The sequence below is a fragment of the Pseudorca crassidens genome, chromosome 1, assembly GCF_039906515.1.
Source record: "Pseudorca crassidens isolate mPseCra1 chromosome 1, mPseCra1.hap1, whole genome shotgun sequence".
NCBI lineage: Eukaryota > Metazoa > Chordata > Mammalia > Artiodactyla > Delphinidae > Pseudorca > Pseudorca crassidens.
In genome coordinates this window covers 67,020,659-67,047,820 of record NC_090296.1, presented here as the reverse complement: position 1 = coordinate 67,047,820, position 27,162 = coordinate 67,020,659, and the positions used below count along the sequence as shown (strand labels likewise).

At 36.2% G+C, this 27,162-nt stretch overlaps 1 protein-coding gene across 6 annotated transcripts in view; it reads left to right on the top strand.

The window, feature by feature from the left end:
- Positions 1–26,902, top strand: part of NUBPL (NUBP iron-sulfur cluster assembly factor, mitochondrial) — a 333,446-nt gene extending 306,544 nt beyond the window's left edge. For 5 of the 6 annotated variants that reach the window (XM_067738373.1, XM_067738386.1, XM_067738380.1 and 2 more), the window contains 3 exons: positions 11,924–12,044; positions 15,834–15,916; positions 25,088–26,902. In XM_067738373.1, coding sequence (XP_067594474.1) covers positions 11,924–12,044; positions 15,834–15,916; positions 25,088–25,150 — 267 coding nt within the window. In that variant the 3' untranslated portion in view covers positions 25,151–26,902. The remainder of the gene's footprint in view (positions 1–11,923; positions 12,045–15,833; positions 15,917–25,087) is intronic. The other variant, XM_067738397.1, reaches the window with a different exon arrangement.
- Positions 26,903–27,162: the final 260 nt, after the last annotated feature.

The window sequence follows — 27,162 nt, the reverse complement described above, 5'->3', positions numbered from 1 at the left end:
ATAGAGATGAATAGAAAGAATAGGAGCCAGGAGAGTGTGGAGGCAGTAAGGAAGCATTAGCAATGGTCACAGTCATTCACAGTGCAGGTTGTGACCCACAAATGAGTCAGGAAATCAATTCAGTGAGAGATGTAACCAAAGTTCTTAAACAATATCAGGGTAAATTGCCCTTAGGAAGAGAAAGTGTTATTTCATAGGGATATGGTCTCAGTCATAAACATATATACGTGTGCTTTTGTATCAGATCAAGATGTCAAATATTTTTCTTATAAGACAGTTTTAATAAGTTGGGAAAACGCTGGTATAGGTGATAGGCAGTAAGGGTCTGATTTAGAGTAATGGCAATGAAAATGGAAAGGGAAATAAATGTAATCGACATTTTGAAAGAAGAATAGACAGGCTTGGCAATTGATTACATAGAGTAGGGTGGTTAGAAAAAAAAAAGGCAGAAATCAAAGGGATTTTGAAAGTTATGCTGCCGTTAATAAATCTACCAGGAGCTAGTTTTTTACTCAGGTTGACAGTGAACTAGAAATAAGAGGTTAGATTCTCAGTCACAAATCCCTGCCCGATCTCTAAGCATTGTGATTTAAAACTGTTTGGCAAGGAAGATACTGGTAGAGAAAATGATTTGGTGTTGGCCTTTTTAGTACTATTCACATCACATGATGTATGTGACTATCCCTTCTCCTAACCGAACCAGATTTTTTTATTTATCTGTATATTTGTAGCCTCTTATACACAGATTTTTTAAAGCACATAGAGAGCTATATTCTTTAAGTATATCTTTTATGGTTGCAAATTAAATTACATTAGAAATTGTATTATAATTTTAAGGCAGTAGGGTACAGCTTACAGAGGCACTTTTACATAGTAGTTAAGAAGGGTGAGCTCGGGAGTCTGAATGCTAGAGTTCAAATCCTAGATCTGTCACTTTTTAGCAGTATGACCTGAGCAAGTTACTTAATCTGTGCCTCAGTTTTCTCATTCATTATATGGGAATTATAATAGTATTTCCCTCAGAGGGTTGAGGTGAGAATTAAGTGAGGGCTTAATACAGTGTTTGGTACAATCTAATCACTCGATGTCAATATAATGTTATATAATTAATGTTCATTATAATTGCTATCATGAAACATAAATTTATAGTTCATAGGTGTTTTTGTATTTGGCCGAGGTATTTTGACTAGTCTCTTTATTTGCTAATAAGAATTTTAACAAGAAATTTTTAAAAATTTAGATAAATAGTGTCTTTGAGATCTCCTTATTTCTTGAGTATTTTAGTTGAGCCTAAATTGTTCTCTAGATTTATTAAGTTGTTAAAGTTATTTAGAGTCTAAAATTCTGCATTATTTAAAATTTGCATTATTTAATGTCGGCTAATTGCTGTCACAAGTAGACCTCAAAATTTATAATGATGCAAGCACAATAGACGCTTCTTTCTTGCTCATGTAACAGTACTAGTATATGAACAGGTGAGCATGGTGGCTTTCTTCCACAAAGTCATTTAGGCTGTTGGAGCCTCTGCCATTTTGAAATGTGACTTCTAAGGTCACCATTGGGCCATCCTCATTTGAGCTAGCCAGAAGAGAAAGACAGTACAGAGAGATGTCATGGCAGCTTTTTATGGATGAGGCCTGGTTGTGGTACACGTACTTACACTCTCATTCCCCCAACTAAAACTCTGTTATGTGATCACAGTCATGTTTCTCAAGGAGCCTGAGAAACATAGGTTAGCTATGTGCTAAGCAAGAAAGATGAGACCATGGATTTTGGTGAGCAGCTAGCTGTCTGTGCTATAGTTGACGTGGCAACAAATATATTAAAGCCTAATGCTGGTCACTGAACTTTTTTTTTTCTTATAATTAATTTTGAACATTCTAGGGACTTCCCTGGTGGCGCAGTGGTTGAGAATCCGCCTGCCAATGCAGGGGACACGGGTTCGATCCCTGGTCCAGGAAGATCCCACATGCGGCAAAGCAGCTAAGCCTGTGAGCCACAGCTGCTGAGCCCACATGCCACAACTACTGAAGCCCACACACCTAGAGCCCGTGCTCTGCAGCAAGAGAAGCCACCGCAATGAGAAGCCTCACACTGCAACTAAGAGTAGCCCCCGCTCGCCGCAACTAGAGAAAGCCCGTGCACAGAAATGAAGACCCAACTCAGCCAAAAAAAAAAAGAGAGAGAGAGAGAAAATTCTATGACTATTTCAGCCTTGCAAATAGTTAATTATTTTATAAAAGAGAGATAGGAATTTTGCTTTTGTTTTTAGCCAGCAGGTTTTCTTTTCCAGCTGGCTAAAAACAAAAAAACAGAGTCCTACTGCGGTGTGGATTTTGTGGTATTTATTTGTAAGGGTTAATGATTATATTGTCTCCTAAGAAAAATTAGGTGATCTTAGAACCTAAAATAGTTGATTCTTATTAATGTTTTCTTTCCGTTTTCCATTTTTATTACCAAAGCCCCTACAAGTTGTTCTTAGTGATGAGGATCAGAATTGTAGTTTATTCTTTTTCTGGCACAGTCACCATTCATGGCAGTAGGTTATCCATTTGGACCAGGAGTTTCACATCTTCACCCTTGAATGCCTTCAAAACTTATGTGTTCATCATATCTGTCTCGGAGCTTGTTCAGCATCTAGTTTGTCTTTTGGACCCCAAAAGTTCTATTTTCTTTAATACCTCAAGCCTATCTACCTCACAAAACAATTTAGAAATAGGCAATCTTACATGAAAGTGGAGGCAAGTGACACATTTATTCTTTTCATCCTTGAGCATAGTTTTTTCCTCTATGATCATCAAGTTCTCTCCCTTGATTCTTTGAGAAATTTAATACCTTTGATGTATTTAGAGAACCTTTCATTATTGGCTTTGCAGGCCTTGGAAGGTGCTGTTAGTATTCTTTCTAGGAACGCTATTTATTAGTTTGCACATGATGTATCGCATGTGGCTTCCTTCTGCACAATTGGGTAATCTTTCCACTTTTGAAAAATGACTTTCCTTCAGTGACAACCTTTATAAGACTGAGTAGGTAGCATTATGCATCTCGGCCATAGTTGCATCTTAGAGACTGAAGATGTTTGCTCATTTTTGTCTTTCTCTAGCATCTCTCAGAAGTCCATGTATGCTTTAAACGAGAATGCTGTTCTATGTGATTTACATGAATTAAACTAATCTAACCCTCACAACAACCCTGTGAAGTAATAACATTATTTTCCCCATTTTGCAGGTGAGGAAACTGTAGTACAGAGAGATTAAATAATTCGCATAAGGCTACCCATCTGTTTAGTGGGCCTCTGGGATCCTGTCCTAAATGGTCTGCTTTCCAGAGCCCACATTCTTAATTGCTATTTCTGTGGGTTATCTAGAGTTGAGGTTTAGTAATGTGAATGTCATAGAATTATCACAGCATGAGAGATTAAGAGGAGTCTCCTTTAAATTTGCTTTCCTTTGGGGTCCTGATTGCCTAGGGCAAGTAAAGACAGAAAATTGGTGGATTGAAAAATGGAGAGGAGTTAAGGGGACCATAGGTTCTGTTGACAGTCAGGAGAGGTATACTGAGGGTGTTAAGGGAAAGGGGAGTTTCATAGCCAGGAGAAGAGAATGATGTCTGAGGCTCAGCTGCATCAGTGAATGATGAAGATGGTTCAAATCAGGTCTTCCCTTATAACTGTGCTCTTAATTACTGTTTTAAATCTCCCCACTGAACTGGGTTGACTGGTCAATAGTTTTAGGCCATCTAGTTGCATGAACAAAATCCTGCAGTTCATTTACTTGTCGTCTGGTTTTGTGACTTCCACACATAGACCCAGCTGATTTGAATTTTGGCTCTGTTATTCACTAACTGTGTGACCTTGAGCAAATAATTTAGCTTAAGTGTTTAGTGACCCATCTCATAGGTCGTTGTGGCAGTTAAGTGAGATTACATGTACAGTACTTTGCATAGGTCTTAGCACATGACATTGTGAAGGGTAGCTCTGAATGTTATTGTTACAGTGGTAGGTTTTAGAGATCATTACAATCCCTCATTTTAGAATTCAAGGCATGGAGAAGTTAAGTTGTACTTCATGGATCCGGAGGTAGTTTGTTGGTCCCTGAGAGGAGAATGAACGCAGGCCTCCCCATTAATTGTTTTTTCCATTACCAGACTACTTCTGAAAGAGAAAACAAGAACACCCATCTCATTTTTTAAAATTATAATATCTGTACACATGCTTCAAGGAATATACCAAAAACTGGTTCAAGGCTAATGGAGAACTGAAAAGCACTTGTGAATCTAATAATTTCATTTGTTATTATTCATTCTCTGTTTAACAGTGAGTTTTTCCCCTTCATTTTTTCTTAAATCATAGCTCTTAATCCTTGTGACAGGTTCCATCCGGCAAGAATTTAACCTGATTGTAGCCTTGAAAAATTGGATTATATAGTAACCTGAAAATCTTGCTTGTTACTTACCTGAATCTGGGTTTAAAATGCCAAGAAGAAATTAAAATTGGGGTCTTTTGAGCCTGCTTAATTCAATACATTTAGACACAAAAATCCAGTGTTTCAGGGCAATGTTGATATTTCAAGACAGTCAATTTTTTAAAAGTTAATAAAAGAGGTACCCTCCTGAGCCAGTGATGGATTAGAATAATGTAAGAATAACATGCTAAAGGTTTGTGGTGGCTGATGTTAGACAGGCATGTAGCATTTACTTTTTTCGGTAAAACCAGCTGAGGTAAAAAGAAAAAAGGATCTTATACTTTGATGAGACATTAAAAAATGATTGAGCGTGCTTACAGCTGCGTCTCAGTGGTATTATGTAAATTAAGCTATGGCAAAGCAACTGTTTTCTAATGTTTCTATGATCAAAGGATACACAAAATAGCTCTACAATAAACACAGCTTAACAACATATAAAGTATTCACACAATATAAGGCTTTTTTGGGGAGTGAGGGTAGGGGGTGGTCGTGTAGATATGTATTCTTTCCTATTTAAAAGCAGAATTTTTATGAATTGTAATATGGGCATTATAATCTTCTTTCTTATTACATTAGCTACCCCTGTTCAAAAATAATTGAGTATAGAGGACTGCTCTTAAATGAAGAGGGCAGTGTTTTCTAATCTTTTTAATACTGGAAGCTCTCTTGTAAATTTTCTTCCAGCTAACCCCATGTTTTGAAAAAGTTGTTCAGCCACATAGTCTGCATATCTTAGGAAGTAATTTATTTTCTCTTTTCTAGTTAAATACATGTGTGTGTGACTGTTGTATGAGCTTCTGAACAGAAAGAGATAACCACACGAGTGTTAGCACACTCAGTTGATGTAATTTCAACTAAAAGCAAAGAAACTTGGCAGTTTATCTGTCCTGAATAGTCTTAAAGGTAAATGTTTCATTTCTGTTCAATTTTTTAAAATATTCATAAATCACAGACCCTGATAAATTTTTTTTTGCATCTTTAGGACCTTAGAGCAACATTAGGTAGGAGAACTATCAAAATAAGTTCTACAGTCAGCCTTTAGTTGTCAACAGCAGCACTGTCCAAGAGAAATATAATTCAAGCCACAAATGTGATTTTAAAGTTTTTAGTAGCCATTATTTTAAAAATAGGAAAAGACAGGTAAAGTTAATTTTAATAGTATACTTAACTAAGTATATTGAAAATACTGTCATTTCAGCATGAAATCAATATAAAAATTGAGAATCAAGCAAAAAGGAATTGCATTTAAAAATACTAGGAATTCTGACAATTCAGTAGGAAAAGAACCACATAATCAATGGAAAAAATAGACAAGAGACCTGAACAGATACTTCACAGAGCAGAATATACAAATGACCAATAAACATGTAAAAATATGCTTAACTTCCTTACTAATTTTGGCAACACAAATTAAAAACACAGTGCACAGGATAGCTGGGCGCAGAGGCAGAATGAGAACAAACTGGAATGCACCTGTACCTCTGCACATTTCTGTCACCACCTCTGCCCACAGGAAACCTTTAGAGTGTAAGGCCTAAGCCTACACCTTCTCTTCCCAAATCTCATGCCACTTTACCTGTGGTGAACTTTAACCAGGAGCCATATAAGGAAGGAGATTCTAGGAAATAGAGTTCCTGGTATAAACAGATTGACAATTGAAAATCCAGCATAATGAGGTACTACTCCATACTTACTATACTTGCCAAAATGAAAAAAGCCTGATGATGCCAAATGTTGATGAAGCTGTGGCATAGCTGGAGTTCTCGTTCATTTGCTAGTGGGAGTATAAATTGGTAGAATTTTATTGGAAAACGGGCGTTTTTTTAATTGAAGTTAAATATGCATAACCTAATACCCAGCAAAAAAGACATGTATTAAAACGTTCATAGAAGCATTGTTTATAAAAATCTGGAAACAACACGGATGATCTAACAAGAGAATGCATAACTGTGATATAGTCATCATGGAATCTTAGAACTCACTGAAAATGAACTACAGATGTACATGGTTTAGCTGGATGAATCATACAGACACAGAAGAATACATTGCATTATTACATTCATATCAAATTCAAGACAACAAAATTAATTTATGCTGTTAGAAATCTAACCACCATGTTGTTAGTTTATACTTTTGGCAACCTGATTTGGAGAGTATACAAGGAGACTTCTAGGGTGCTGGCAATGTTTTACTGACAGCATCATGGTAACCTGGGCCTACTTAACTTTATGATAAGTCCATTCAGTCATGCGCTTGTGATTTGCGTACTTTTTGTGTGTATTCATGATACACTTCAATGAAAAAACTTAAAGAATAGCTTGTAAACTCTAAAAAATTATTGAGATATGTTACATTCTTTTACTTATACTAAGTCTTTGATATCCAGTTTGTATTTTACACTTACAGCACATCCCAATTCAGATTAGCCACATTTCATGTGTTTAGTAGCCACATGTGAACTAGTGGCTACCTTATTAGACATTGATGGGCTAGAACTCCATCATTTCAGAGCTCTCTGGGCTTAGGCTTTTATTTCAGTTCTTTCCTTGGAGTGTCATGTGGAAAGAATAGGGGATTGTTCTTTCCAAAGACCTCATCTTAGTTTTACTGCAACCTCTGTTTTTATAGAATATTTTCTGTTTAAAACAGATGGTTATTTTTGGGTGCAGGTTCACAAGATGACCAATAAAACATCATTTTGGTTATTTGTTCTTATTGCTTTATTGGCCGCTGTTCACATGACCACCTTTTGTAAAAGCCAACATTTTATTGAAGTCTGATATACATACACAAAAGGGCATAAATTGTGAGTGTATATAGCTCAATGAATTTTTGCAAAGTGAACACACCCATTGCTTGTATTCAGAAACAGAACATTACCAGTACCCCAGAAGCTCTTGCCTTGTGCCACCTTCTGATCACTACCCCCAAAGCAGAACCCAAATTATAACACCATAGATTAGTTTTATCTGTTTGTGAACTTACTATAAATGGAATAATAAGTATATACTTTTGTGTGGCTTCTTTTGCTTAAAATTATGTTTGTCAGCTTCACTCATACTGTTGATTGCAGCTATAGTTCTCTCATTCTCATTGATGAGTAGCATTCAATTGTGTGAATATACCACAATTTATTTGTCCATTTTACTGTTGATGGACATGTGTGTAGTTTTTCATTTTTGGATAATTAGTTATGAACACTTTTGTAATGTCTTTTGGTAACTGTTCACATTTTTTGTTAATGTATAACAGAGTGGAAATACTGTGCCTTAATATAGGCATACGTCACTTTAAGTAGATAACTACCAAACAGTTTTCCAAAATGGTGTACCACTTTACACTCCACTGAAGCTATGAGTTTTAGTTGTTCCATGACCTCACCAACATTTGGTATTTGGGTTTTTTTGGGGGGAGTGGTTGTTGTAGTCACAAGGACGTTTTTCTGTTCTAATCAGATCTTAAGCATAAATGTATGGTATCTCGTTGTGGTTCTAATTTGCATTTCCCTGATGATAATTAAAATTGAACACTTTTTCTCATGTTTGTTCATCTTTGGGTATCTTTTTTTATGAAGTTCCTGTTAAGTCTCTTGCCCATTTCTCTGTTGTATTATCTGATTTTTTTTTCCTTATTGATTTGTAGGAATTCTTTATTTATTCTAGATAAAAGTCCTTTGTTATATATGTATATTATAGATATCATCTTTTGCTCTATAGCTTGCCTTTTTACTCTCTTAACTATGTCTTCTGATAAATTATTAATTTTAAAGTAGTCGAATTTAACAAAAAATTTTCATTTATGTTTAGTGCTTCTTTGTGTCCTGCTAGAAAAATCTTTGCCTGCCTCCAAGTTTATAAGTTTATTTTGCTGTTTTCTTCCAAACGTGTTTTGTTTTATCTTTCATATTAGCTCTCCAATCCATCTGTAATTAATATTTGTGTATGGTGTGAGATAGAAGGTTAAGATTCCTTATTTTCCATATGGATATCCAATTAACACTGCAGTGCTGTGTCATCTCTATTATAAATTTGTGACTTCCATGTGTGAGTCTGTTCTGGGCTCACTCTTCTGTTCCATTACAACTTTTATTTTTTAGGGAAAGTGGTATTTGTGTGGGAAGTTTTTGAGATGAAGCAATTCTAGAGTTAAGAGGAATTACTTTGTTCAACGTAACCTAGGAAGCAGTATTAGGGCATTTATCCTTTAACTAGAAGAATATTATCAGTAATAGAGCTAAGCTTAGGTATCACAACCTCTTAATTTCAAACATACAGAGGGTTGTTTATCTCTAAATTGTTTTGATTATACATGCTAATTAATAAATGATGTTTGAAAATATATATATAATTATAGATATAGAGATTCTATAATGTATACTGTATATAGGTATATAATAAATTATATAAATATATAGATATATAATATAAATTATCTGTACCTATATATAGATTTTATAATGTATACTATATATAAATATATATTGTAAATTCTACGTATCTATATATAGTACATGTTTATTACTGTGCCAATATGTTATTTTCATTATAACACACATACAAAATTGGAATTAAAAAGGAAATCATAAGGAAGAAATAGAAATTTTAATACTTTCTTCTTACACCCCTGTGTCAGCCAATATGGGCTGGATTATGTGTACTAACAACTCTCAAATTTCAGTGGCTTTAAACAACATGAGTTTATTTCTCTCATGCTACACGTCCATTATGGTTTGGCTGTAACACTCCTCTGCATTGTTCTTACTCTGGCACCCAGGCTGATGGAGCAGCCGCTTTCTGGAAGCTTGCTAGTCCCAGGGACAGAGGGAAACATAATGGGGAATTAGCACTTAAAGCTTCTGCCTAGATGTGACACATGTCACTTCAGCTCACATTTCATTGTCCAGAGCAAGTTACGTGTCCTCACCTAATTGCAAAGAAGAAAAATGCTAACCTTGTGCCCAGGAAAAAAATCCTATGCAGAGAACTGTGCAGGAGACCTAGAGTATTTTAGACAGTACTAAAAACTATCACCTCTGAAATGACTGATTTCAGAGCACACAGCCCTGGATCTGTGTTTGTCTAAGAAAATAAACACACAAAGACAAGTCCTTTTAGTTTTTCCATTCCATGTTGTTTTTAAAACCCTACAGTCCTGAGAAATGAGTCTCCTACAACTATAGGCACAGTGGTCTCTCTTGCTTAAAACCCTTCAGTGGTGTCTGTACTCATACAACCCAGACACTAAACGGCCTGTAAGCCTACTTTTCAGGCCTCATCTCGCACCACTCACCCCATACCTAAACTGTACTGCATTTCAGTTCCTTGAAGGAGACAGGAGACATGCTCCTACTTCTGTCTTGAGTGTGTTTCCTCCCTTTCTCCTTGTTTTTACCTGCTTTAACTGTTAGATCAGACATTTCCTGCAGGAAGTCCTCTGTGACTCCAGGGTAGATAGAGTCCTCTCTTTTCTACAGTCTCATAATACTCTGTACTTTGCTTCTAGAGAAGCTGTTCCAGTTTATAAAATGCATTTTTGCACTAAGTTTTCAATCTGTTTCTCCAATTAGTGTGCAAGCTCCAAGTCTGTTTTGCTCACCACTATATGCTACACCTTGTGTTTAGCCTAGTTACTGGTATATAATAGGATGTCATTAAAGACTGAGTTTGGTTATAGTCTTATGTCTGTGACATTTATATAGTCTATATAGAGAATGTCTGAGACATTTATACAGTCCGTAGTGAACAATTTAATAGTAAGTTAATCACAAACAAACTTCAAATACACTCTTGCTCCATGCCTCTATATCTTGGGAAGTCTAAGAGATTCCAGAGAAGGAATACTTTTCCCATTCTCTCTGGACTAGAATATACCCTCACTTAAATTTTCACGTTGTGTTTCTCCTTTTCCCACTTCTAGAGTGATATTTTTACATTAAAGCTGAAAGCCTTACAGTTAGGGGGTATATCACATTTAACATAAATGGCAGTAAAACTACCCAAGTAATGAGTGTATTATATAGACATAGTGAATAAACTAAGCTGTGTGGTATTTAGCTAGGTTTTCGTCTAACTTTCTGAAGATGGTGCTGAATTACCAAAATACAGTGTGATTTATTTTTTGTGATACTTTGCATCAGCAAAAGAGCATATGATATTTGGAAAATGCTTACCTACATCCTCATGTCCCTCACTATTTGTCTTCATTTACATGTGTTGTAGAAAACCTTAGTCTTTCCTGTTTCTCTTTTCAGAAAGAATAACAAATTTGATCACCTTCTTATTTATATGTTTCATTGTGGACTATCGGTTCTCTTCTGCATTTAAAATGTAAATGTTCTAATAGAGATATCTCCCATAATGATAATCTTATTGGTGGGATTGATAGGATGATACAGACATTGTTATCTCTAAGCCTCTGATAGTTGTTTTCCCCATTTTTATTCTAGAAGAGAACCACGGCTTCCCATCAATAAAAAGTAAGATTAAAAGGATCATGAATAAGGATTATATTTGCAGAAGCTGTCTATTTTATTCAACAAATGTTTATGAAGTATCTAGTTTGTGCCAGAAGTTGGGGAAACTCAGAAAGAGATGGACACTTTGTATATAGCTTTAAATTTTTGCTTTGAACAATAACATTTTGATAAGAGCTGAGTTTCAGTATTTTGCTCGCTGTGTCACTTTTCTCACCTATAGAAAGGAGATGATAAAAACCCATCTCATAAAGTTCTGTGAGGAGTAAATAAGATAGTGCATATAAAGCACTTATCCCAGTGCCTGACATAGAATAAGCGCTCAGTATGTGTTAGCTGTTATTTACTGTGAGGCTTTGTCCACAGTTAGCTTCTTAACTATTTCTTTTCCTGTGCTTCTTCCTGCTGTTTTTCCCATGTTGCCCTCAGAAGTGAATTTCTAAAGCGTACATCTTATTGCGTATCACTGCTGCTTTGGTACCATCTCTGTTGTCTCAAGAAGAAAGTCTCAAGTACAGGAATGGCATTTGGCACCTTACCATCTGACCCTGACCTTTCTTACCAGACTAGCTTCTGCCTTGGCAGCTTACTGGGCTGCAGCCCAAAAAGGCCACACAAGTTGTAGTCCGCTGCCTTGGCTTATGCTCTTTCTTCTGCCTAGAATTCCTGCTGTAGGCCTCAACCCCTCTTCTCACACTCAACCTGAAGAAGCGATTCTCTCTGGGCAACTCAGAGGTCCCTCTCATTCTTCCCGAACAGAATTTTTTGATCCCTGTCATTTATAACTCTTTAGCATTTATCTCATTATTAGAGTTAATGACATGTGTCTTGCTCTCCCACCAGCTTGAGTTCCTTGAGAGCAGAGACCATAACTTATTCATTATTGTATCACTGGAACCTAGTAGGCATGCAGTAAAAACTTGTTGAAATAATGGATTGAAACTTGGTTTAATTTTGTTTTGATTTCAGTGTGTCTTTATTATTCTAGGTTCTGGGCCTTGTCCAAAATATGAGTGTTTTCCAGTGTCCAAAATGTAAACACAAAACTCATATTTTTGGTGCTGATGGTGCAAGGAGACTAGCACGGACCCTTGATCTTGATATTCTAGGTAAGACCACAGGATATTCTTTTGCAAAGAAAATGGCATGGTGATGAAGAATGTCTCAGAAAAGGATGAATTGCTTTTGGCTTTGTGTTTTAAATTGTTAGTATAGCACAGTTCTGTGTGTTAACCTTTCTTCGGCTTTTTGTGATACTTCATTAGTGGAAGGCTTTTTGAATAGGGGGTTTGTTCTGCCAATTATGATAACTCTTGCTATAGATAAAAACTGCCTATAACTTGAATTTGAGAGGAGAGTTTTGTGGTTTGAGTATTGTGATTTGAAGCCTACATTTTAAATAATGATCCTCAGTTTGTTTGCTACGTTGGGAAGACAGCTCTCAGTATAAGCAGATATATATACAGAAATACCTGTTCTGTATGTTGTAGCAACCTTTGGAAGTGTCAGTTCTTGGTGTGTATGAAGAAATGCCGTCCTGATCAGTTCTGAATTTATTAGTCCTTTTGCTGTAGAAAACAGTATTTTCTGTTTTCTGTAATCTTCTTATATGTAACCTTTTTATTCTGTAATCTTTTTATGCCATGTCTATAAAATATGCCCCTTGAAATTTACACTGTCTATACAGTTCATGTTACTGAATTGAAGGATTCATTAGTGTTTTGAGAAGTAAAATCATGTGTTAAAGGAGCAAAACACAGATTTTGGATAAAACATGATTTTTAACAAATCCAAAAGCAACTTAATGGACTTTTTAGGAAACATGTTTGATATTCTACTTATGAGTTGTTGTTTTTTTTTCCTTAATTAATTAATTATTTATTTATTTAATTTTTGGCTGTGTTGGGTCTTCGTTGCTGCCTGCGGGCTTTCTGTACTTGCAGGGAGCAGGGACTACTCTTCATTGTGGTGCATGGACTTCTCATTGCGGTGGCTTCTCTTGTTGCAGAGCACGGGCTCTAGGCGCATGGGCTTCAGTAGTTGTGGTGCACAGGCTTAGCTGCTCCACGGCATGTGGGATCTTCCTGGACCAGGGTTCGAACCCGTGTCCCCTGCATTGGCAGGTGGATTCTTAACCACTGTGCCACCAGGGAAGTCCCTACTTACAAGTTTCTGTTCTGAGCAAAGGCAGATGTTAGATGCTAAATAACGGAGGCATAGAGTGAATTATTAGTTTAGGATAGTTAACAATTAAGATCCCTTAAAGATCAAGGAGTTTCAAAACATTCTTTATTATAATTAAGTTTCTAAAATTTGATGTTAAATGTATTATTGTTTTTATGCATTTGTACTAAAGCAGCTACCACAGTACCAGGTGAATACTAATGATATATTTTGATACATTGTTATAATAGCTACTAATTATATTCTGCAACAGTTTTTCATTTAACCTAGGAAGTTCAATTTCCCAAATCTGCATAATAACATAACAGATTGACATTCACTTATATAATAAAGTAAATGTGTAATTATAATGACGTTATTGAATTATACTGACAGTATTATAATTCCCTAATTCATGAATGGGTGGTATGATTTTGTAAGTCAGTTATTTAGAACTTGAAACGTGTCTCCTAGAGAAACAGTTTCACATATGGAAGATACATTTTAACCAACAGCTCACAAGTGTAATCAGAAAATCAGAAACACTGATTACTGATCACAGAAAGTGGGTAATGCTATAGACTGCTGTATATCAAAGTGTTATGGGAAAAATAATTTAGAGTTCTAATGTGGAGCACATCTCCTCCTTTTAATGTCATGGGACCCAGAGGGATGTCCCATGAACTGGAGCAGGGGCTCTGATGATGAAGAGGTTGGAATTGGGAATGAGGAACTGAAATCAGGGAAAGAGCTCTCACAACCATGGCCTCCTGGATGGGTGAAACCCCCAGGACCCTTTACTGACTCTCTGGCTGCCTCTTATTTTCATCCATGGGGCTGTGTTTCAAATGATTATTTCGTAAAATGGCTCTTCAGAACTTTATCCATATTCACCTACAGGGGCAGTTTGTACATAGTAGTTAAAGCTCTCAGATCATGCCACAGAAACCCCTTTAACTCATGTCTCTGAAATGTGCTTCCTTCAGCCCTAACCCCTCAAAAATACTTTTCAAGGCCAGGCCGAACCTTACCCACTCTCATTACCTTTACTCCTTTTTATCCTTCTCTGTATACGATTGTTAGCCTATTACTGCTCTCACTGTGCCACTGTTTTCTAATAAGGTTTTCCTCTTTCTTGTTCTACCCTTCTGCGGATTGTGAGTCTCTGGAGGGCAGAAGTGATGTCACTAGGTGGCTATAAAACGGAGAAGGTTTTACTTTTTTTTCTTTCATTACTGTAGTAGAAATGAAAGCATTCAGTATTCTTTACTATATAATGGCTGTTCATAAATCAAGAGAAAAAACTTTGCAGGTTACTAAGTATTTTCTGTAATATCTTCTCCTGCCTGCCCCTGTGATAGCTTCCTACAGTCTAAAGTTGATCTATAGAATAGACATCAAATTTACTGAAAAGCTGGTCTTTAAATGGTTACTGAAGTATTCATGTATTTTGTCTATTGAACTTTCAGGAAAGAGTTAAACAGTTGGTCAAGATCTCAAAATTTGCTGGTAGGAGGAGCATGAAATATCTGTTCCTCCATGTAGCTCATAATATAAATTGTAGTAGGTTTGTAATTTTGTAACACATTCTTCTGCATTATTTCTGTTGCCTGGCTGAATGAATTCTTTACATAAAACACACACACACACATGCACACACACACGTTTCAATAACCTTTGGGTGGACTTGGAGTAGGTGTAAGAATGCTGAGTACCATGACAAGTCAACTCTTCTACTCCTTTTACTGCAATTTTTTTTTTTTTTTTTTTTTTTTTTTTTTTGCGGTACGCATGCCTCTCACTGTTGTGGCCTCTCCCGTTTTGGAGCACAGGCTCTGGACGCGCAGGCTCAGCGGCCATGGCTCACGGGCCTAGCCGCTCCGCGGCATGTGGGATCTTCCCAGACCGGGGCACAAACCTGTGTCCCCTTCATCGGCAGGCGGACTCTCAACCACTGCGCCACCAGGAAAGCCCTACTGCATTTTTAATCTCAGCCTTTTGAAAGGCTTCATTTGTGATGGTGTGGTAGAAAGAGTCAATTGGATGATGGATCAGAGCATTTTTCCTCTAAATCCTACTACCTAATATATCCTCAGGGAAGACACATACCCTCTCTGACCTCAAGTCTGTATATTGGGGGTTCTTATATATTTTCTGAGAGCTCATCAAGCTCACAAGTTATATATAATGCTATATAGATTAATACATAATAAAAGAAAAATAATTCTATCTGATAAAGAGGCAGATAGTTGAAATAACAGGTCTGGCCTAATTTTCAGCAGTTCTCTTAGCTCAGTCATCTGCCATCAGGAAGATTATTTTGTTGGCTTTTTTTAAACTACTTTGCCACCCCATCTTTTCCTCTTCAATTTCCTCTTATTATGTGGCAAGATATATCTATATCAGTTATTACAGGGAGAAAAATTTACAGATGTCTTCCAGGCCATTTGTTGCTGAAAGACTTCCAGCAAAGAATAAATCAGAGGCCTTATTCCATGATTGGCTGCCACACTGCTTTCATATATACATATGTGATCATGGAACTGCCCTCAAATGGAATATTTTGCCCCTAATTTTCATTTGAAATTTGTTTTTCAGAGATTTAGCGATTTGAGGATAGTCATAACTCAAGTTGATTTGAGTCGATTTGTTTCTTTCTGCAATTCAAAGAATTAAATTCTAAAAGCCAATATACACTTTTGCGGTACTAATGGATATCTGGTGGGCTCTTTTAGGAGATATTCCCTTACATCTTAATATACGGGAAGCTTCAGATACAGGCCAGCCGATTGTGTTTTCACAGCCTGAAAGTGATGAGGTAAGTTATATTTCTAAATATGTATTTTAATTTCTTTTCACAGGATATATACTTTTTGATGTATAGAAAGAAAGTTGGGGAGATCAAGTTTGTCTATTTGGAATACATATGTTAAACAAAGATTAGTTAACATATCCAAAGTATCTTTAAGTTACTATTTTATATGGTAGACATACCAGTGCTGACTCTGAATTATCAACTGGACACGTTCACCTACAAAGAATTGTCACCCAACCAGTTTTTTCATGAAGAACACGAACAGTAAGAGCTTGTAGAGTTCTTATGGTGCTGGCTAGCAATATCTAACTGCCCGAGGTTATTATATTTCAGTATTAGAAGTTCATCTGATTGTTGGGAGAAGGAAACCTAATACAAGAAAATATTGAGTCGGATATAGGGAAACTGTATAAACCTTTAGAGATGGGATTTTCATTGCATTTATTTTAATAAATAAGATTGAGGAGGTGAGGTAGGAAAACTAGTAGTGTTTCATTAGCTAATATCATTGGGGATACAGTTGATAGATTTTCAAAGATTGCTGAAGCTTAATGCCTTTAAGCATAAATTCTTTAATTTTACTCCTTCTTAAAATAGAAATAAAATCATCCATATATATCTCTTCTTTCCTAAGTAGCACTTGCTATTTAGGTTTGAAAGTGAGCCGTCATCTGGTACATCAGTTTTGATGTCGTTTTTGTGCTCCTTTGCCAAGCAGCCCCAATCAGTCTTCTAGTAGTTCCTTTTTTTCCCTTATGTAATGAGTATAACTTTATAGTACCATTATTTTGTCTGTCCATAACTACTACCCCTTTTATTCTAGCTTGCTTCCTCTAATCCCATGTGAACTGGAAAATAAAACAGCCAAGCTTGGTTAGAGCTGTGAATAAAGTAAGGGCAAAACTGACAGTCAGGAGTCTCAGATTGGTAAAGTAGATTCATTCTGAATTATCTCTTTTAGGTGCCCAGAGCTCCTTTCTCTTTCTTAAGGGTTGGCAGTTATGATATAGGTGATTGAGTTGCTGGGAATATGATCTCTGAGTAAACGCAATGTAGTACTTATCATTGTTTTTCTTTTCTCTGCCTTTTAGGTAATAAACATTAAATTTCCTTTTCAGTCTTTTCTTAGAAATCTTTTGGATAAGCAAAAACCATAACCTTTTATTGCTTTCATAGTTGAAGTCTGGCAATCCCAACTACCATAGGTGTACTTTATGCAGTGAATGAAAAGTTGTATGAAAATTGAGGGTTTTTAAATTACACACTTTTAAATGCTTCCTGAGAACAGACTATTTAAAGACATTCTGTGGTGAATACAAATAATTACCTACTAGTTTAATTCAATTATGAACTTACGTTTTTAAGTATTTTTCCACCTGTTCATTATTGCTTTTTTTCTTTGAGATTCTCCAAAAGCAAGAAACATTTCAAAAAGTTAAAGGAATGTAATATAACAGAGAACATATAGCAACCATCAAAAGGTAATATGATTTAAAACTCTAAACAACAGTGTTTGTAGAGTTTGTTGGAGTTACATGTTTTTAAAATCTCATTTACATTTACATAAACATTAGACCTATTATTTTACTGTTGCTTGGTGACATTTATGGGAATGTGAGCAAGCTGCCTCTTTGGGGTTTAAGTTAGATTTGATTTGGTGAGGTCTCTGCTAAAGTAGTGAGAATTTCATGCACCACATTGTCAGCCTTACACGTGAAGACTTCTGCCTTATATATGAAGACTTCTGAGCAATTTTAAGATTTAGACATGTCCATGAAAAGGAAAAAAAGTGGAGCCTTGTATTTAATTTGTTTCCATGGAAGTTATTGCTTCCTACTCTTAGATTGCAGACATTCATTATTATTAACCACCTTCCTAATAATAACAGCAGTTAGAGTATGCTAGACACTGTTAGACATTTATATACTTTCTATGCTCACAAGAACTTAATGTAATACATAAATAGTCTGCATTTTGCAGATGAGGAAACCGAGGCTCATAGAAGCTAAATAGTTTTCCCAAGGTCACAGAACTAATAAATGGCAAGATGTGATTAAAAGGCAAGTCTGTTCCTTCCAAATATTGTCCTCTTTCCATTGTATCACCTTCTGGGTCCTCTACTAATAGCTTTGATTTCCTCAATTCCTTCTAAGAAGTGAGTACAGTACTTGAGTGTATTAAATACAATATATTATTTGATTCTCATAGCACATTTGTGAGATATGTATGATAATCTCCATTTTTCAGATGAAGAAGCAGAGATTCATTTATAGTAAGGAATTTGTCTAAGGTAGTACTAGAGGCTATTTCCACACTCAGCTCTGAAACCATAGCCCATGTATCCTCTTCCTGGTGCAGTATCTGCTTCCCTTCCTAATTAATTGCAAGATTACTTCAGTGTCTCTCTATTGTGTATATGTAGGCTAGCTTTCAGTTCACCTCCTTTTCATATCACAGAGATCTAGAGAAGAGGGTGGGCACACTCTGCCCCTCAGGTCCCACTGGTGTGCACAGCCACAGGGCATAATACAGAGAGGATCCTAACCTGGGTCTGAGAATCCCATGAAGTTATATCCAGAATGTATGAGTGTGCCTTTTTCTGGGGAATTGAACAAGGGCTTTATTAGATTCTCAAAGAGGTGTCTGCATGAAAGGAAAAGCATTAATCTGTATTAGCTTGGGGTTTCATTAAGAAGAATGCCACTTTCTAAGTGTGACCTTAGGCAAGTTCCCTCATGTCTCTGAACCTTTCTCTCCATCTGTAAATTGTTATCATAATGAGAAGGATTAAATGAGATGATAGTGTGAAAATACTTTGAAAAATGCCAAGTAGAATACAACTATGAGTATTTATGTCTTCTGAAATGTTCTGTATAAGATGCTATAGCAATAAATGTCTTTCTTCTGCCCTTTATCAAAGGATTGAGTCCATTTTTGCCCTTCCCCTTACGTAGCTTCAAGTAAATGTCACTCTTTGGTGGCATCTAAAAATCAGAGCAGAATTTGACTCATGAGATATGGGTAGAGTTCTCAGCTTCAGCATTAAAGATACTGTCCTAGATATTAGGAAGCTGTTGCTGAGTCCTGGAATCAGGATCCTTCTGGTTACTCTTATGGTGAATCTTACCTCCTGATAATCCCCTTCCCTTTTGCTCTATGAACTTAAATGGAAATACGCTCTCAGAAGCTGGTCACAGCCCTCTGAACAAATTCTACCATATGCATGGAAGTCTAGTGCCCATTCTACCTTCATGTCTTCATTTAAAGAATGAAGGAAGTGTTTACTTGCCAACGTGATAAACTTCTGCAAAAGTTAATGGGACGGAATATGCAAAATTATTTGTTAATAGTTAGCCCCTTAGATTGATAATTTTTATTGTTTGCTTTTAGGGGTTTACTACAGGCAAATTTATTAACAAGTAAAAGTTTCATCTTTAGCTTTTTGTCTTCTTTCTAATTCTACCTTCTCTTCTCCATCTTCCTTCACTCCCTCCTCTCAGCACCAGGTTCCAGGGCTCTCATTCTCTGCCCATAAAATCTTTTAAAATTAGGCATTAGGGATTTAACTCTCCCAGTAATATTTAACTTTCAGAAGAGACAAACACTAAGAACACAGTGATTAATCGAAAGGTATGCAATGTGCTGACTTTGAGGCATCATTGGAAAAGTTGGGAAGGGTTACAGTACCAATTAAAAAGCTCCATCAGGGCTTTCCTGGTGGCGCAGTGGTTGAGAGTCCGCCTGCCGATGCAGCGGACACGGGTTCGTGCCCTGGTCTGGGAAGATGCCACATGCCGCGGAGTGGCTGGGCCCGTGAGCCATGGCCACTGAGCCTGCGCGTCCGGAGCCTATGCTCCGCAACGGGAGAGGCCACAACAGTAAGAGGCCCGCGTACCGCAAAAAAATAAAAATAAAAAGCTCCATCAGGCTTCTGCCTACTCAGCCAAAGGTCAGAACCTTCTGCATACGTGCACCACTGAGGAAAGGGGAGTAATTGAAACTCCAAATATAAGTAGTGTAAAATAGCCAGAGAAAGCAATAGAGGAAGGGGGAGAAAGTGGACACTTTAGGATTCAGAGCTCTTAAATTCAATAGCATTTCCTCTTGTTTGTGTAATTATAATTGTTCATTCAACTATATCTACCTTTTGCCTTTGATTGAGTCCGGGACACAGTGATGGACTCATGATTGACTGTTAATTTTGTGGTTTCATTCTTTTTGTCAAGTAAAAATCTTAATATTGATGTGTTAAAAAGTGTGCTATAAGATATTCCTGGTAAAGACTTTTAAATATAAATAGAAACTTTATTATCTTATAATTTCTACGTTATTACCTCATAGTCCTAATATGAAATGACTGTGTATGGAAAATTAGAACTTCAAATATTTAAAAACAAAGACAAAGGGAAAAGCTCACCATAAAACTTCTGCACTTCGGTTGCCATCCAGTTCCTTTACTTGATAATGACAGAGCAGACAAATAAGATCCAGCTGTATTATCTGTGTCTCTAGGTGGCCCAATGAAAGATCTTGAATAGGAGAGAAGGGTTAGCTCATGTAGAGTTGAGTTGATGAGAAAGAGAGTATTAATAGTCTGAGAAATCTAAATCATATTTTTTACATATGACATGTATATGTTTGCTTTTCCTAGTTGTGGATTAAACAGAAGGAAGGGATTTAATTTACTTATTCCTCAGGCAGAAAAAGTGTCCAAAAGGATATGTTAATATGAGCTCTTCAATGAGATTGTAAATTACTTGAGGACATAATAGTAATAATAGTAGCCACTAGTATTTATTATTTGCTTCTTATATTCCAGTACTTCACATAGTTTATTCTTACTTAATATGCCCCCAAGCCCTTTGAGGTAGATACTATTATTATAACCATTTTACACATATGGGAACTGAGCCTAGAAGGGTTAATTAACTTGCCCAGGGCCAGTGTTAATAAGTAATGGAACCAGGATTTTAAACCATACCTGTCTGATCTCAAGGCCCCACCTCTTCACCAGTGAGCACTTCTGCCTCCCTTTTTTATTGTTACCTCCCACAGATTTCCCGAAACAATGCTTTACGCACAATAAGAACCAAAAAGTATTGGTTGAAATGATATTACACTGGTTGAAAAAATTCAATCTCAACAGTTTTGTGGAAATTGAAACTGTTAAACTCAGCACTTTTAGTGGTTTCTCAGCAAATAAAAATCTAACCATTGCTTTGAGTGTGATATATTGAAAGTTTTAAGCTTAGATATAGTCCGTTAAAAAGCAAAGGTTAAATGTAGCAAAGTTGATTATTATGGAATCATTCAGTATTTTGTGCAGTCAGATAGGTTTATGTCTCTAATTTAACATAAGTTAGAACTAAGATTATAGAATGATATGGCCTCAGCTTGCCTTAGTGAGCTTTAAATTTTCATTGTAAAATATTAGGCTTTAAAAACCTAGAAAAGCTACTGGGAGATAAAAGGTATTTATAAAGATGCATGTGTTAGCATACAGTATTTGTTTTTCTCTTTCTGGCTTACTTCACTCTGTACGACAGACTCTAGGTCCATCCACCTCACTACAAATAACTCAATTTCATTTCTTTTTATGGCCAAGTAATATTCCATTGTATATATGTGCCACATCTTCTTTATCCATTCATCTGTCGATGGTCACTTAGGTTGCTTCCATGTCCTGGCTATTGTAAATAGAGCCGCAATGAACACTGTGGTACATGACTCATTTTGAATTGTGGTTTTCTCAGGGTATATGCCCAGTAGTGGGATTGCTGGATCATATGGTAGTTCTATTTTTAGTTTTTTAAGGAACCTCCATACTGTTCTCCATAGTGGCTGTATCAATTTACATTCCCACCAACAACGCAGGAGGGTTCCCTTTTTTCCATACCCTCTCCAGCATTTATTCCTTGTAGGTTCTGATGAACCTAGGGGCAGGACAGGAATAAAGATGCAGACATACAGAATGCACTTGAGGACACGGAGAAGGGGAAGGGGAAGGCTGGGACGAAGTGAGAGAGTAGCATTGACATATATACACTACCAAATGTAAAACAGATAGCTAGTGGGAAGCAGCCACATAGCAGAGAGATCAGCTCGGTGCTTTGTGACCACCTAGAGGGGTGGGATAGGGAGGGTGGGAGGGAGACGCAAGAGGGAGGGGATATGGGGATATATGTATAGCTGATTCACTTTGTTATACAGCAGAAGCTAACACACCATTGTAAAGCAATTATACTCCAATAAAGATGATTTTAAAAAAAAGATGCATGGCTGAAAATCAGCACTTTTAGATTTAAGAGAAATATTTCTTTATAAAGTATATGTTATTTCCATTTTTAAACAAAGTCTGTTGTTTCTGTTAACTATAGCAGAGACTGAAACCATTTTTAGATAGAGCATTATGATTAGAATTACTTGTAGTTTGGATTTACTGTTTAATATGTAATGTGGTAGAAGGAGCTGGGCTTTGGAGTCAGGTGGACCCACGTGTGAATGTTCTCCAGCCTGCTGACTTTGTGACTTTGAGCAGACAACTCCAAGTTCTTCATCCACATTGAACCAATAGTGTTTATTTTACATAAGTGAGATTACTTATGAGACTACATAAATGAGATTACCTATACTAGTACTTAGTATAGTATGTACTCAGTAAAAACGTATAAGGCCTTATTCATGTTTTGAGAGCTATTCTTTAAAAAAAAAAAAAAAAAAGGACGCAAATGAAATTTTAACAGTTTCCTGGTAAAATAAAGTATAATTCAACTATTAGGGATTGAACATAGTTGTTGTTGTTTTTTTCAGTGATCTGACACAGGTATTGTTTATTGACATAGGTGTTGAGTTACAGAGGTGTGTTCAGTGTGTACAGTTTCACTGATCTGTGCACTTAGGACCAGTGCATATATTTAAAATATTTTTAAAATATGTATCACCAATGAAAAAGTAGCATTTGAAAGTAGATTTATGTGTAATGTCCTTACACTGTCAAGGTAGGTCTTAAAGGTACTAAATAGAATTACTCTCTGATTAGTTTTTAAATTATACTGATGTTTCTAGGTTAAAAACTGACAAATATTAAATATATAACTTCCAAAGAAAAGGGGTCAAGTTTATACTTATTTTTAAAAGTTAGTAGAAAATAAGTTAGCATAGCTTGAATAAGAAATTAAACCAGGTCTTTTGGAGTGACCACAAAAGCTTGATAAATACAAACCCAAATATATCAATTATTAATATTATAAATAACCAATTGCTCCTTTTAAAGTCAAACATTTCTGACTATAATCATAGGATTTTTTTTCAAGAAGTAGAGCCAAAATATAAGATTTAAAGTAGTAACGTGAAGCATATATTTTATGTTTCAACAATGAAACAAGTAGCATAGCAATATATATACAGACAACATACACTTAAAGGTTTGTCATTATTGTAATTAGTATCACTTAAAATTTTCATAATGAACAATTTTCCAACATGTTGATTGAGAGATAACAGACATGACTGGCTTTTTTCACCACCCCCCAGGGGGGAAATGTAAGTAACCTTTTTTTTTTTTTTTAAAGTATATATGTATCTATTCTTTTTCAAATTCTTTTCAGAATATTGAGCAGCATTCCCTGTGCTATACAATAGCTCCTTGTTTATATGTATATGTATATATACATATGTATCCACAGATACAGGTACATATATATACACACAAATATGTGTGTGTGTATATGCATTTTTTGTTCTTTCTTTATGATCTTAATATGTGGCAAATATTTAAGTTTCTGGTGTGAGTTACAAATATGGCTTTCTCTTTGTGGCACAAGATTTTTTATATATATATATATATTATATCAAAATTCTTTTGTTTTTCAAATTGCTGATTTCTTAATACATTGTATCAACTTCATAATGTAAATACAGAGAGGTCTATATTAAAATATTTCCCCCAATGGAGGAAATATTTACTTTCAAGCATAGTTTTAAAAAATCAAGATGTGTGAAACACAGTTAAACGCTTCATCAAGTCAGGGTGAAGAAGACTCAGTCCTTTTACCATGCGGAGTCAGGGAGCTGGTCAGCCTGGGTTCAGAGCCCAGCTCATCTCACACTAGCTGTGATGCTGTGGACAAGACTCTTCACCTTTCACGGTCTTGGTTTTCTTGTCTATAAAGTGGGAATCGTGACAGAATTTACCCCTTAGGGTAACTTGAGGATAGATGAAATAATACTTGGCAGATATTAAGTACTCAAGTAAAATTTAGCTCTTACCATTACTTCCAGTAGTAGCAGTAGTAGTACCAGTAGTTTTAGCAGCGGCGGCGGCAGCAGCAGCAGTAGTAGTAGTAGTAGTAGTAGTAGTAGTAGAAGTAGAAGTAGAAGTAGTATGTATACAACGGTAAACATATAAATGTATAAATTTCTGGTTCTAGAAAATCTTACTATTGTCTTACAGTTACTTTTTATAGATAAGATAGGAGAAATAAGTAGTATTTACATTTCAATTGTTTAAAACTTTAAAATGCAAATGCCATGACCATTGTTCTAACTGGACTGTGCAGGCATTAGGTTAGTTGTGGCCCACTTAGCACCTGGGAGCTGCTTTTCGTGTTCTGTTATACTGGAGTGCCAGAGATGAAGAGTATGACAACTGATTCCAGGAATTCTTGCGTGGTACTTAAATCTCACCAAATGGAGGAGCCTAGGGGTGCTTGGTGCTGGTATTAGACACCATTGTCAGAGAGAATAAAGAAAATGCTTTCTGAAGATAAACATAGGGTGGTAATAGATAGCCTTTTCAAAAATGACTAATAGCCCTTATGCCAAAGAAGTTTGGCAGTATCTAACTCAAGATATCAATTTGTCAGAAGAGGAAGGTGTAAGTTTTCTGCAGCTAGACTGGGTTGCTAGTTTGCTGACACAGGAGTTAGAGTTTGAAAAACAGTAATTGCTGCTACTAAATATTTTTTTTGGAAAGTCACCTTCCAAATAATCTAAACCCCTTTCTCCCCTGCCCTACGTGCAATGTTCATAGCAGTATCTTCTAACTATTGAGTTTCCTCATCTCATTCAGCCTTTCTACTATTCAATTCAGTAGACAGCTATGGCAAACAGTTTGTGAGTCATTTGATGTCTACTAGGGAGAAATATAGAACAAACAAATCTGTTCTTTTCCAGGCCAAAGCCTACCTGAGGATTGCTACCGAAGTGGTAAGAAGATTGCCACCACCTCCAGAGTGATTCCCCAAGTGTCTTGGAAATCCGCCTGGTGCTTGACAGTAAGACCTTTGGAAATCAGCAGTGTGGTGGTGAAATCTACAGAAATAATAGCAATCATAGTTGTTTTCTTGTATTTCTAAAGAAATAATGTCTTATCTTCAAATTTGATTTGCTAAACAATGACTTAACAAAGTTTTTACATACCGATGCTTACTGCTACATTTAGGAATTGTTTCGCAAGCTGTTGTGTACCAGCTTCACAGAACTGCATTTTATTTTATTGAACTACCCCTTAAGGAATCACGAGTTTATATTACAAGCCCAACCTTCAGTTCAGGAGAGAACTGTGCTCTTTTTGCAAGACTACAGAGTTAAAGAATTTACTGAATGTGAGTATGGATGTTAAGTGTGACATCTCTCCATCAGGCAGTTTGGTCTGGGTTTGAATCCTGCCTCTAGTACTATCTTGGACACATTCTTGTTCCAGATAAACCTCTACTTCTTCATCTGGACTAGACTCTCCCCTAGACTTAATAAATCTCAATCTCCAGGGGTGGAGTCTGGACATGTGTGTTTTTAACAAGATCATAATGATTCTGATTATGATGGCAATACTAATAATAATAACTAACATTTATCAAGTGTTTTCTCGTGTCCTTATAGTTAATCTTTCATTCATATGAGTGGGGTACTGTTGTTATTTCCACTTTACAGATGGGGAAACTGAGATATGGGAAAGTTAACTGTCTTCCTGAAGGTTACTGTCTAGCAACTGGAGGTTTGAACTTGGGCAGTTGGATACTGGATCCTTCCTTTTGTACACCAAAGGGCATTTGTTTATTTCAAAAGAGGAATAAGATTATAGTATTCAGAATTTCCTCAAACTTATTTGACCATGAACTCTCCCAACCTCCCCTTTAGGAGCATTTCTTGGAGTTCATATTTCAAAGAATACACCTTGAAAAGCATCTTGTCTGATTGAGGCTGAGAGAGAGAGAGAGAGAGAGAGAGTGAGAGTGCCAGTCAAGGGTTCCCAAGGTTATAAAGCTGCAAGTACTGATAAGAGTCATTAGTTAATCCTCACTTACAAGGAGGTGGTCTGTGACCTTTGGCAAATGCCTGAGTTCCTTTGTAGTTAAGCAGCCAGAAAATTAGGTAAAGAGTTACATGTCATTATAAACATGTTTTTGCACACTTATGCTCACATAAAAAACTGTGCATGGATGTTTATAGCAGCTTTATTTGTAATAGCCAAAACAACCCAGAGTTTTCCAATGGGTGAATGGTTAGAAAAACTGTGGTATATCCATACCATGGAATACTACTCAGCGATTAAAAAGAAGAACAAACTATGGATACATGCAACAACCTGGATAAATTCCAGATAATTAGGCTGAATGAAAAAGCTAATCCGAAAAGGTTTTGTACCATATGATTCAATTTATAAAACATTCTTGAAATGACAAAATTATAGAAATGGAGAGCAGATTAGTGGTTTCCAGGGGTTAAGGAGGGGATTGGTGATGGGGGACGGAACTGTGTTTGTGGCTATACAAAGGCAACATCAGAAATCCTTGTGAGGATGGAAATGCTCTGTATCATGACCGTACGGATGTCAGTATCTTGGTTGTGAAATTGTGCAACAGCTTTGCAAGATGTTACCATTGGAGGAAATTGGGTAAAGGGCACAATGGAATCTCTCTGTATCATTTCTTACAGCTGCATGTGAAGCTACAATTATCTCAGAATAAAAATAAGAGTATAATTTTAAAAGCAAACTTGCGCTGCTGTGTCTGAACTGAAATCTCCTGGACCAAATTATCCATGCTAATTAAAATCATGAATAAAAGTATTTGTGGACACACAGTAATCATCATTCATCACTCTGAAAAGGAAGTAACTTTAAGTTGCAGATATGTATTTGTATTTTATTGTCTGTTTGGAAGAAGGCCAATGTAGATAATCATTGAGTATTTCTAAATACGAAAAAGCAAGTAACTGAACCAAGCTTGACTTTACCTGGAAAAAGAATA